Below are 12,619 nucleotides of genomic sequence, written 5' to 3' on the forward strand. Positions count from 1 at the left end.
TTAAATGGTAAATATTATATTACTACATTTTGATCAAATTTAAACATCCAAACAAAGTGACCGTAAAGTGATCATCTCCCCTGATTTTCCTGGTCTGGACAAGAGTTTTGAAACATCCCTGATATTCACGGAGCAGCGGTAACCCTGAATAAAGGGATGACGTCAGGAAGTGTACTTCCAGTAAAAGTTTATTAACGTCAGTCAGGTGGTGTTCAGTTGGTCTGCCGCCCGGCGGAGGAGAAACGGAGCGTCAGGAGGACGACCGCAGCGTTTCAAATTAATGTGACGGATGAGCGCTGCAGCCGTGTCTCATGATTTGTTTGACACTTTGGACCAATCAGCTCCTCCGGACACAAAGACACAGATCCTTTACATCATTCACAAGTATCGCTGCGTGAAGTTTTTGCATTGGTTGATGACGGACTGACAAACTTCAGAGATAACACAGGCCACTCCCACATGTGCTAATTAAAACAAAACCAACAGCAACCAAAGAAAAAGCTCTTTCTTTGTCCGCGGTCACTTGTTCTTGAGTCATGAATGTTGATTTTCAAAGTCACAAGCATAAACCAAGAGCGTTGTGGTGGAGTCGAGGACCGTGACGGTCCTTCTGCCACTCGTCTCGTCCTCCTCTTCACTTCTTTTGGGCCGCCGACAAGCTGAAATACAACAGGACACTTGGTTAGTGCCATCAGACAGTTTGCGCGTCTGTCCTGCCTGTAACCCACAGGACAGCATTCGTGTTTTAGAGGTATCCATAAAGGCAATGCCCTTAAAAGTAGTAGTGCTGGTCTTTTATTGGTTTTACTCAGATGTGATACACGTCATGTTTCTGTCTTTTTGAATGTGTCCTCCTCGTGCTCGTTTCCCTCCATGTCGGTCCAGACTCACATCATATATGTGGTGAAGACTTTTAAAGCAATTCGCCCAATAACGCTGCTTAAACACAAGTTCAACCAGACAGTTTACTGGTGGACACCAAAGACTAGTGTCACCAACTAATCCACTTCAGTTATGTTGCTGAGTGACAGACAGAAACATCAGGATGTCACAGTGAAGGTGACCTTTGACATTTGGATATAAACTGCCGTCACATTTGATCGTATTCAGTGAATGAATTCTGGAGTTTTGGCCATATACATGTTTTGTCTGCTAAAATCTAATCAGCTCATCCAGCTGACTGAAGCACACTCCTTAGAAGAAAGTGGTATACAACCCGTCCTTTTAAAGGATGTGATGGGTTGATCAAATAAAAAGTGCTTTAGCTGTTTGTGTGATCACTGCTGATGAAGGCTGGAACAGACTCCAGTCAACAAACATCTTTCATGTCTGTGTTCTTGTGTTGAGTAGAAGAAGTGAGCGTCTCTGATGAGATCCTCCACAAACATCATCCTGCACAAAGAATCTGGAGACTTTCATCAACCTCATTCACAGTCTGAAAAATATTTCTCTGACCTCAGAAGTTTTCTACTTTGATGAAGAAACTCTTCATCCTCCTAAAACTCCTCCTCGCTGCTCCTGACAGTTTTTTGTTGTTGTTGTTGTTTTAACCTTAAAAGCTCTCTTAAGGGCTAAAATGTCTTTTATCTTGACAAAGATCTACTCTGAACTTTAAGGGGAAATTTTTGGAAAACGTCACAACTCTAAGAATGTTCTCAGAATCTCGTCACTGGGAGGAACTTTTAGTCCTTTGAGGCTTTGTTCATACGGTTAAGTTCGAACAAAGCTAGTCAGGTGGAGTCTCTGAGAACGTAGAGTCCTCTGAGAGCATGTAGACTTTCCTGGGTGTTTATTTGTGTCGACCTACTTGTTAAAAAACGCCTGGTCTTGAAGGTTCAGGACCAAACTGTCAGCGTTGAGGTACACCTTGTTCTGAGATGAAGCCACCTGGAAACAGACACATCATCCTCATCATCCTCCTCCTCAATCTTTAACTCCACTTATGTTGGGGAAATAAATTTAAAAAAAATAAAAATCCCATTTTTACTGTGTAATCGTGGTCTCACTGAATATAAATCTTGTGTATCTTGTTGAAAGTCATCAAGGCAGATAATCAATAGTACGTACCGTCTTAGCGATGCTCTGAGCTGCTCTGATTCTCCTCAGCTTCAGGTAGCCGGGGTTCTTCGTCACCGCTTGACCCAGCTGGCAGAAAGAGTTTTTGCAGTGTCAGCATAAAGAGTTAAATTGTATTTGAATTCCTCACAGTCAAAGAAAACAGACTCTGCAGGTTTGTTTCCCATGAAGACAGTGAAGCTCAGAACACACAGGTACCACGACGCATCACGAGCCGGCCCAACAACTAACAAGATGAACACACCACAGAGAAAACTACAGGATGGATTGACCTTGAAATAATGACCATGACAATTACTCAGTGTTCAGACTGCAGCCCAACTCCCATTTATGTCATCCAGACTGATTTTCAAAAGTCTGAACAGCTAAATAAACACATGAGATGTGATTTTTACAATCTGGATCCGAACCACATGTGGAGGTTGGAAATGAGATTTCTACAGATGTGTTTCAGTCAACAGTCTCAGTCAACAGTCAACAGTCTCAGTCAACAGTCAAAAGTCAACAGTCAACAGTGTCAGTCAACAGTCTCAGTCAACAGTCTCAGTCAACAGTCTCAGTCAACAGTCTCAGTCAACAGTCTCAGTCAAGTCTCAGTCTCAGTCAACAGTCTCAGTCAACAGTCTCAGTCAACAGTCTCAGTCAACAGTCAACAGTCTCAGTCAACAGTCTCAGTCAGTCAACAGTCTCAGTCAACAGTCAACAGTCTCAGTCAACAGTCTCAACAGTCAACAGTCAACAGTCTCAGTCAACAGTCTCAGTCAACAGTCTCAGTCAACAGTCAACAGTCTCAGTCAACAGTCTCAGTCAACAGTCTCAGTCAACAGTCTCAGTCAACAGTCTCAGTCAACAGTTTCAGTCAACAGTCAACAGTCTCAGTCAACAGTCTCAGTCAACAGTCTCAGTCAACAGTCTCAGTCAACAGTCTCAGTCAACAGTCTCAGTCAACAGTTTCAGTCTCAGTCAACAGTCTCAGTCAACAGTCTCAGTCAACAGTCTCAGTCAACAGTCTCAGTCAACAGTTTCAGTCTCAGTCAACAGTCTCAGTCAAGTTTCAGTCAACAGTCAACAGTCTCAGTCAACAGTCTCAGTCAAGTCTCAGTCAACAGTCAACAGTCTCAGTCAACAGTTCAGTCAGTCAACAGTCTCAGTCAACAGTTTCAGTCTCAGTCAACAGTCTCAGTCAACAATCAACAGTTTCAGTCAACAGTCAACAGTCTCAGTCAACAGTCAACAGTCTCAGTCAACAGTCTCAGTCAACAGTCAACGTCAACAGTCTCAGTCAACAGTCAACGTCAACAGTCAACAATCAACAGTCAACAGTCTCAGTCAACGTCAACAGTCTCAGTCAACGTCAACAGTCAACAGTCTCAGTCAACAGTTTCAGTCAACAGTCTCAGTCAACAGTCTCAGTCTCAGTCAACAGTCTCAGTCAACAGTCTCAGTCAACAGTCTCAGTCAACAGTCAACAGTCTCAGTCAACAGTCTCAGTCAACAGTCAACAGTCTCAGTCTCAGTCTCAGTCAACAGTCTCAGTCAACAGTCTCAGTCAACAGTCTCAGTCAACAGTCAACAGTCTCAGTCAACAGTCTCAGTCAACAGTCAACAGTCTCAGTCAACAGTCAACAGTCTCAGTCAACAGTCAACAGTCTCAGTCAACAGTCAACAGTCAACAGTCAACAGTCTCAGTCAACAGTCTCAGTCAACAGTCTCAGTCAACAGTCAACAGTCTCAGTCAACAGTCAGTCTCAGTCAACAGTCTCAGTCAACAGTCAACAGTCTCAGTCAACAGTCTCAGTCAACAGTCTCAGTCAACAGTCTCAGTCAACAGTCAACGTCAACAGTCAACAGTCTCAGTCAACAGTTTCAGTCAACAGTCAACAGTCTCAGTCAACAGTCTCAGTCAACAGTCTCAGTCAACAGTCTCAGTCAACAGTCAACAGTCTCAGTCAACAGTCTCAGTTAACAGTCAACAGTCTCAGTCAACAGTCTCAGTCTCAGTCAACAGTCTCAGTCAACAGTCTCAGTCTCAGTCAACAGTCAACAGTCTCAGTCAACAGTCTCAGTCAACAGTCTCAGTCAACAGTCTCAGTCAACAGTCAACAGTCTCAGTCAACAGTCTCAGTCAACAGTCTCAGTCTCAGTCAGCAGTCTCAGTCAACAGTCTCAGTCTCAGTCAGTTAACAGTCTCAGTCAACAGTCACAGTCTCAGTCAACAGTCAACAGTCAACAGTCTCAGTCAGTCAACAGTGTCAGTCAACAGTCTCAGTCAACAGTCTCAGTCAACAGTCAACAGTCAACAGTCTCAGTCTCAGTCTCAGTCAACAGTCTCAGTCTCAGTCAACAGTCAACAGTCTCAGTCAACAGTCAACAGTCTCAGTCAACAGTCTCAGTCAACAGTCAACAGTCTCAGTCAACAGTCTCAGTCAACAGTCTCAGTCAACAGTCTCAGTCAACAGTCAACAGTCAACAGTCAACAGTCTCAGTCAACAGTCAACAGTCTCAGTCAACAGTCAACAGTCTCAGTCAACAGTCAACAGTCTCAGTCAACAGTCTCAGTCAACACAGTCTCAGTCTCACAGTCAACAGTCTCAGTCAGTCAACAGTCTCAGTCAACAGTCTCAAGAATAACAGTAGCGCCGCCGGTTTGCTGTGGCCCACGGAGACAGAGATGCTACGTAGCTCCGCCCACTCCACACACTCAGTTACCATTTTGGCAGCTTCAGCCTCTCCCTCCGCCTGGATGACCTTATGCCTCTGGTCCTGTTGAGCTTTCTCCACGTAGAACTGGGCTCTCTGGGCCTCCTGCTGGGCTAAACACACACACACATTATCACTGATAGTTCAAATGTAACCAACCAAGCCGTTTAGCCAGGATGGAGGGTGGAGGAGGAGCCAACGGTGGATCTGACTGATCTGATTGGAAACCTGACGATACTACATCCCGCCCACCGATAGCTGTAACCTGACTGCACCACAGGCCTGTCAATCAAACAGACACGCCCCCTAAGAAGACAACTCCATCCGGCCTCAACGACTACCGACCGGTTGCCCTCACATCTCATGTGATGAAGGTGCTGGAGAGGCTGGTCTTGGCCCACCTCAGACCGCTGGTGAAGTCTTCACTGGATCCGCTGAAATTTGCGTACCAGCCTCGTGTGGGAGTGGACGATGCCATCATCTACCTGCTGCAACGAGCTCAGTCTCACCTGGATGGAACCGGTGACTCTGTGAGAATCACTTTCTTTGATTTCTCCAGTGCATTCAACACCATCCAACCACTGCTGCTGAATGAGAAGCTGCGGGTGGTGGGTGGGTGGTGGGGGTGGACACGTCCACCGTCTCCTGGATCAATGACTACCTGACAGGCAGACCACAGTTTGTCCGTCTGGGCAGTGTGCTGTCTGATACGGTGGTCAGTGGTACTGGAGCTCCTCAGGGAACTGTTCTGTCTCCCTTCCTGTTCACCTTATACACCACTGACTTCCAGTACAACTCAGAGTCAAGACATCTGCAGAAGTTCTCTGATGACTCTGCAGTGGTAGGATGTATAAGGGATGGACGGGAGGAGGAGTCAGTGGACGGTGTATAAGGGATGGACGGGAGGAGGAGTCAGTGGTCGGTGTATAAGGAATGGACGGGAGGACGAGTACAGGACAGTAGAGGAGGACTTTGTGGAGTGGGCGGGAAGGAATCAGCTGCTCCTGAACGTGGCCAAGACCAGAGAGATGGTGGTTGACTTCAGGAGGAAGGTGACGGCTCCACAACCGCTGAGAGTTCTGGGAGAGGAGGTGGACATGGTGGAGGAGTACAAGTACCTGGTGTCTCCATGACAACAGACTAAACTGGAAGACCAACATCAGCGCTGTCTACAAGAAGGTGATGAGTCGACTCTTTTTCTTGAGGAAACTTTGATCCTTCAATGTGTGCAGCAAGATGTTGGAGATGTTCTACCATCTGTTGTGGCCAGTGAATTGTACTTCACTGTGGTCTGCTGGGGGAGCAGCATTGGAGCCGGTGACACCAACAGACTTAACAAACTGGTGAAGAAGGCCGGCTCCATCATCGGCTACAAACTGGACAGTCTGGAAAAGGTGGTGGAGAGGAGGACGCTGAACAAACTATTGTCCATATTGGATAATCCTGTCCACCCTCTCCACCACCTGCTGCAGGGACAGAGGAGGACGTTCTCCAAAAGATTCCTCCAGCTGCTGTTACAAGGACAGATACAGGAGATTATTCCTGATACAGGAGATCATTCCAGATACAGGAGATCATTCCAGATACAGGAGATAATTCCAGATACAGGAGATCATTCCAGATACAGGAGATCATTCCTGATACAGGAGATCATTCCTGATACAGGAGATCATTCCAGATACAGGAGATCATTCCTGATACAGGAGATCATTCCTGATACAGGAGATCATTCCAGATACAGGAGATCATTCCAGATACAAGAGATCATTCCTGATACAGGAGATCATTCCAGATACAGGAGATCATTCCTGATACAGGAGATCATTCCTGATACAGGAGATCATTCCTGCCGACCGCAATAACTCTGTACAATAACTCACCTCTGGCAAAATCCATCACATAACAATAACACTGTTGTCTGTGTTCTTGGTTGTTTGTATATAATATATATAGATATATACTGTACTGTATATACTGTGCATTTTATATTTAAGATTTTTTTACTGCTATTTTATTGCTTTCTATTATTATCTTATTGCTTCCTGTCTGCTGCTGTCGTGAAAAAACGCTAACCCTCTGGGATTAATAAAGTAACTACCTAACCTAACCTAAAACCAGGTCTTCTTGAATCTTCTTTTCTAATGAATGAGGGATTATTTTCAGATGGACCTCCAGAAAACTAATAAGAAGGAGTGACTTTACTCCCGCAGAGCAGTTACATACAAAGTCAATGCAAAGATGCAAATGTGCGTTAACTCTCATCAAGGCCGTACTCACGCCAGTAACACCAGACGAACATTCGTCACTACGCCTACTTCCCAATAAACAAAAGGCCCACATGATGAAGTGCTTTCTGTCTTTTGAATTTAACTTGTCGAAAGGAAGGAAGCAAACAAGGAAGCAAGGAAGCCTTACCGACTTGCTTGGCCTCCACAGCAGCAGTGTACTGGCTGCTGAAGCTCAGCTCAGTGATGGACACGTCATCCAGGATGATGTTGAAGTCTTTGGCTCTGTCAAACAGCTCCCTGCGCACCAGCAGCGACACCTGGAGGACAGGAGGACAACCAGCATCACACACTGAGCTGACCGCAGCGAGGAGACGAGCATCCGGTACCGATCATGTACTTTAGACAAGTATCATCCGTGCAAATGGATCCAAAATCCGTGTTGATGAAGGGTTCTAACAGACACTAGCTGTGTGCACACATCTACACACTTCTCGCCTCCAACTCTGAGACACACACGCTCTGTCAGCCAGTTCAGTCGCCATGGCGATCAACAGCAACCTGCAACTCTCCTGGTTGATTTCTGTCATCGGCTCGTTTCAATCAGGTTTGTATAAAATATCTTCAGCCGAGTTACTCGGAGAACTTTGTTGTTACCGGCCGAGTCGCAGGTTACAGCTCGTCACTCCTTGTACAGTCTCTCCTTCCTCGTCAAGATATCTTCACTCAGCTGACTGCTCTCAGTGAGAGGCTGAATGCATATTTCAATGTGGACAGTCGGCATAAATCACCCAGCTTCACACCATCAGTTTATTTAATAAAATAATATGACCAGGCTAACGATCTACAACAGTAAATAAATATTGCAACTTCTATAAAAAATAAATAAATAAATCTGTAAATAGTTCTCTTACATTGCTCTGAAGCTCAATTCTGGGGCTGTTTTGTAAATAGTTTTCTCTAATGATCAACTTCAGGTTGGTTCTGAACCACTTAAGCCCCACCCATTTCTGGTTTAAGCCCCGCCCCATCTGAGTACAGATGCGGATCATTTAGTTGGTTTAACAGACAGCCAACGCTCCACTCACTTGTCCCCAGCTGACAGCATCACACTGTATGGACTGCTCCAACAGTTGATTATCTAAATGGGATGAACTGTCGCCGTGACAACAGTACCTGTGCTCTCTGCGTGATGAGCTGCGAGGCGTTGAACTTTGCCACCACAGACTTGAGGACCTCGTTGACGATGGAAGGCAACACTCTCTCGTCATAGTCCTTCCCCAGCTGCTGGTACATGGACGGCAGGTTGGACGCCAGCGGCCGGGACAACACCCGCACCGCGATGTTCACCATTTGCAGATCTACACACACACACACACACACACACACACACACACACACACACACACACACACAGACACACACACGTTGGGCCACATTTGAACCTGAACAGGGCTCACCTGCTGCGTTGTGCCTTAAAATGCTGCTGAACAGGTGATTTAAAAGGATGTGTGGAATGTCAACACACTGCAGCATCTTTCTACTCCAAACACACGGGTACGTTTTACTTGCCATGGAAACAGCAGGTTGGTTAGAGCGTGTGTGTGTGTGTGTGTGTGTGTGTGTGTGTGTGTGCGTGTGTGTGTGCGCGCGTGTGTGTGTGTGTGTGTGTGTGTGTGTGTGCGCGTGTGTGTGTGCGCGCGTGTGTGTGTGTGTGTGCGTGTGCGTGTGTGTGTGTGTGTGTGTGTGTGTGTGTGTGTGTCTTACCTTTGCTACCAGTCAGAGAGGAGATCTTCCTGGGTTTGGCTCTGATGTCATAGATGATGGGGTACTGGAACCATGGTATCCTGCACAGGAAGTGAACGTTATTCACACAGGGACTTCCCAGAGTGCCTCTCTTTCATTAGTCGTGTCTGACTGACAACATGCCTGCTGTCAGCTGATCTGATGGGAACCATCAACAGGTTAACTGAGAGCTTCCAGGTCAACTGGGTCACACCTGTGATCCAACTCTGGGTGACTTCTCTTTATTGTATTTGAAGCAGTTGGCAGCGACCAACCGTCACCCATCAGTGATGTCATCATCCATCAGTGATGTCATCAACCATCAGTGATGTCATCGTTGGTTTGTGAACGTTATGAATCCTCCAGTTCAGATTCTGTCCGTCACCATCTTTGGAGCAGGAAGTGACCATATTTGGACGAGCTGGGGGAGGAGCCAGAGGTGGATCTGACCGATCTGATTGGAAACCTGACGATACTACGTCCCGCCCACCGATAGCTGTAACCTGACTGCACCACAGGCCTGTCAATCAAACAGACACGCCCCCAAGAACAGGTCTTCTTGAATCTTCTTTTCTAATGAATGAGGGATTATTTTCAGATGGACCTCCAGAAAACTAAGAAGAAGGAGTGACTTTAGCTAACAACACCGAGATAACTGATGGACACATTTTATTCACTTTGGATTTGATGAGAGAAGTAAAGTTTGTTTCTAATACTCCAGACTTTTGCGTGGGGAGCGGCGGACGTCTTTCAGGACCCGTTTTGTGCATAACGGTTCTCAATGATTATGATTAGTTTCAGTTACACTGGTGTACTGATGAAAATGTTAAAAGGGACAGATTTTGGTTGAACGTGTGACACGTCTGTGTGCACAAGACCTGCCTCCTTTAGGTCAGCATCCAATCAGAAATGACCAATAAAAACTTAAACAAGACAACAGGCTGATCAATATAAATACTGAAAGACATCAGGGAGCTGATTTATTGATCCTACCTGAAATGCAGCCCCTCAGCCAGAACAGTGTCCATCTGCATCCCTCCGATCCTGTTGAAGATGATGGCTCTCTGACCTCCTTCCACTGAGAGAGAGAGACACACACACACACACACACACACACACACACACACACACACACACACACACACACACACACACACACACACACACACAATACCAGATTGTATATACAAACACACACATCACTGCAGTTGTCAGGGTTTCATTGTCTGTCTGACATTTCTCTGAGTCTGAGTGAAACCTCCATGAATGAAAGTGGACAGAAAATACAAACTGATCAGACAAAAGGAAAACAAGATCATCTTCACCTTCATCTCCACGCGGCACATGTTTAACTTTGTCATCACCTGGGTTGCAGAATATTTCCTCCATCTAACATCTGCACATCTGATCAGCGGAGTAGACAACGGATAACACTGTTGGTGTCTTTATGTTGAGTCAGCAGACCGAGGAAGTTGATAAATCTGTCGTTTTCTTTTAAAGCAACAAATATATCACGTGTTTCCTCGTGTCCTGTTGTGTTGATGACTCAGAACCACAGTCTGGGTTCAGTCTCTGTCTCGTAAACAATCAGTCAAGAAACCTTGTGATTCACAGAAATATCGGAGGGCTTCATCCTGAACTGCTGTTCGTCACTGCGGGTCGTCGGTGTCGGGCGGACGTAAACCGTGTGGAAAGCAGGAGGTCAAAACATTGGAGATGTGCGTGTTTACCTGTGTAGGTGGCCTCTTTCAGTCCGTAGATCAAAGCACCGGCTCCCAGCAGAACTTTGACTCCTAACCCCGCCCCCCGGCCTCCGGAGGACATCCGGCTGGCCAGATCCCTCAGGTGCTGCATGAGGCGCTGTAGAGGGAGATGACAGATTAGCAGCATCACTTCAGAGGGAGATGACAGATTAGCAGCATCACCTCAGAGGGAGATGACAGATTAGCAGCATCACCTCAGAGGGAGATGGCTTCAGACTAGTGCTGGTTCCATCAGTCAATACAGCAATACATTGTGAGAAAGTTTATAGTCACCAATTTGGACTGTTTAAGTCATTGATCAGGTCCAAAAAGGGTTTTCTGCAGCACTGGTGCTGGATAGTTTTAGATTTTGGACTGAAGTGGGACCGACCAGGACACAAGGACCTCACTTTGTTTTAGTCTTTATTAAATACATGCATGAAGGTCATTAGACTTCCGGAGCCTTTCTGTCAGGAGAACCCGCTGAAATGGTAGAACCACATCGGAGTACAGAGCTCTCCAGATCATCTAACGAGCACCGTGAGTCATCCTTACTGCCAGCAGGTCAGAGGTTCGTTTCGTCCAGAAGTGATGCTCTGATCTACAGACAGGAAACACCACCAGCTCCACCTGTCTGCACCCGGCGGGGCTGCAGGAGGACCCCGGACTCTCCTCCGGCCGGCCTGCTTCGTGAGCCCGGGCCTGCTGACACCAAGCATGGACTGGTCGAGGCACGTTAACGGAGCTGACCGGGCTCCACCGGCTGTTTAACGGAGCCTCGTGAGCTCATCGGCAGCTGAACGTGTCCCACAGCAGCCCGTGAAGTCCCGCGAGTGACGGCGGAAAAAGAGGCTACTCAAACAAATGAAGTCGTCCACTTACACTCGGCTCTTTGCTCGCCATGTTGCCGCGCGTCAAAATCCAAGGTCGATCCTGCTGCTCGTGGGCCGCAAAGCCTGCTGGGTCGTGGAGTTCCACTTTGTGCTCTTCTTCTTCTCCTCCTCTCGGCGACCAGGCGCGTTACCGCCCCCTTCCGGACGGAGCAGGTGATTTGAGCTACTCCAGAGTGCTGCGTATCGAGTCGACACGAGGATTTTCACTTTTGAAGTCATTACATGTAACACTTGTAAGAAATTAAACGAATAAAGTAATCTGTGAGGTATAATATTTAACCTGGTAGTTCAGTTTAACAGGAAATATGAGAGCTCAGTAAATACTTTTTGAGACGTGTTGCTGCCATCAAATTCAAAATAAGCACATTTTTCATTAAACAATACAAATTAATCTGTTTCAGGATTTGATATGTTGTCCTTGGTTAATTATCAATTAAATGTGGCTTTATGAGATTTGCAAATCATTGCATTTTGTTTTTATTTACATAAACATTGTATATCTTTACTTTAGGCTACTGGCCTTAGTTTGCACCACCGCACCTGTAAAATGCATTTTGCTTTGTCTATATTTTAACTGTACTAACAAGACCCTAAACTCTGTTTTCAATCTCTCTGAATGTACACTGGTAATAACAGATGTTCTTTTGCCCTGACATTGTAGAATATGTGTGTACCGTGCAAACAGAGTCCTGCAGGCTGAGTTTAGATCATATGAAGACTCCACAGAAGAAGTGCAGACGTCTCTCCAACCTGTCAGGCATCTCTAACCAGAGAAGCAGTAGCCACAAACAAACCGTTTTTCTGTTTACTACACCGTGTTTGACGTTTACTGATGGCAACATCGTTCCTGTACTTTGATTTTCACATCTTCTGCACTGTGCAGTGTGAGGGAGGTCTGAGCAGTGAAAGCATTAAAGACGACAAACTAGTGGTTTTATTCACACCATTAAAACCTCGACAGATCCAACAAAACACTCGGTGTGGTCCCACACTGTGATTCAGAGCTCGTTTTAAACAGCTGCATGGACATCCTGACCGCAAACAAACTATTTAGTAAAAGAGTTTTACAATGCAGTGAATGATGGATCTGCTTTAAACCACTGGGGTGGTTCCTTCTCTGGCTGTAAGCCAAATAGATGTTTGTGCTAGAAAACTCTAAATAAAAAAATAAAGCACCACAATAAAGACTGCACACACG

At 46.0% G+C, this 12,619-nt stretch overlaps 1 protein-coding gene across 4 annotated transcripts; it reads right to left on the reverse strand.

Annotated features, from left to right (window-relative positions):
* Positions 1-170: 170 nt before the first annotated feature.
* LOC138632716 (prohibitin-2-like) lies at positions 171-11,516 on the reverse strand. 4 transcript variants are annotated; one of them, XM_069718492.1, is made up of 10 exons: positions 11,411-11,516; positions 10,517-10,646; positions 9,780-9,864; positions 8,769-8,848; positions 8,178-8,362; positions 7,192-7,321; positions 4,786-4,889; positions 2,068-2,145; positions 1,808-1,887; positions 171-659 (listed from the first exon to the last, which is right to left on the reverse strand). In XM_069718492.1, exons 1-10 carry the CDS (start codon positions 11,429-11,431, stop codon positions 635-637), a joined length of 918 nt encoding a protein of 305 aa, XP_069574593.1. In that variant the 5' UTR covers positions 11,432-11,516; the 3' UTR covers positions 171-634. The 4 variants fall into 4 exon arrangements, with proteins under 4 accessions (XP_069574593.1, XP_069574594.1, XP_069574592.1 ...); XM_069718493.1 differs by lacking the exon at positions 11,411-11,516 and adding an exon at positions 11,084-11,192; XM_069718494.1 differs by lacking the exon at positions 11,411-11,516 and adding an exon at positions 11,179-11,381 and having other exon boundaries at positions 251-659.
* Positions 11,517-12,619: the final 1,103 nt, after the last annotated feature.

Source organism: Brachyistius frenatus, unplaced genomic scaffold (genome assembly GCF_029030835.1).
Source record: "Brachyistius frenatus isolate BFR_SWC_R1_liver_20210118 unplaced genomic scaffold, ASM2903083v1 Contig_192, whole genome shotgun sequence".
Classification (NCBI taxonomy): domain Eukaryota; kingdom Metazoa; phylum Chordata; class Actinopteri; family Embiotocidae; genus Brachyistius; species Brachyistius frenatus.

What these genes read in the sequence shown, in the direction of transcription:
- LOC138632716 (XM_069718494.1), bottom strand. Translation starts at nt 11,247, where the DNA reads ATGCTTGGTGTCAGCAGGCCCGGGCTCACGAAGCAGGCCGGCCGGAGG. An exon ending in TGTGGAGGCCAAGCAAGTCG is followed by an intron (nt 4,890 to 7,191) that starts GTAAGGCTTCCT and finishes GTGTGTGTTTAG; the next exon opens with CCCAGCAGGAGGCCCAGAGA. An exon ending in GACCAGGCGTTTTTTAACAA is followed by an intron (nt 660 to 1,807) that starts GTAGGTCGACAC and finishes GTTGTATTTCAG; the next exon opens with CTTGTCGGCGGCCCAAAAGA.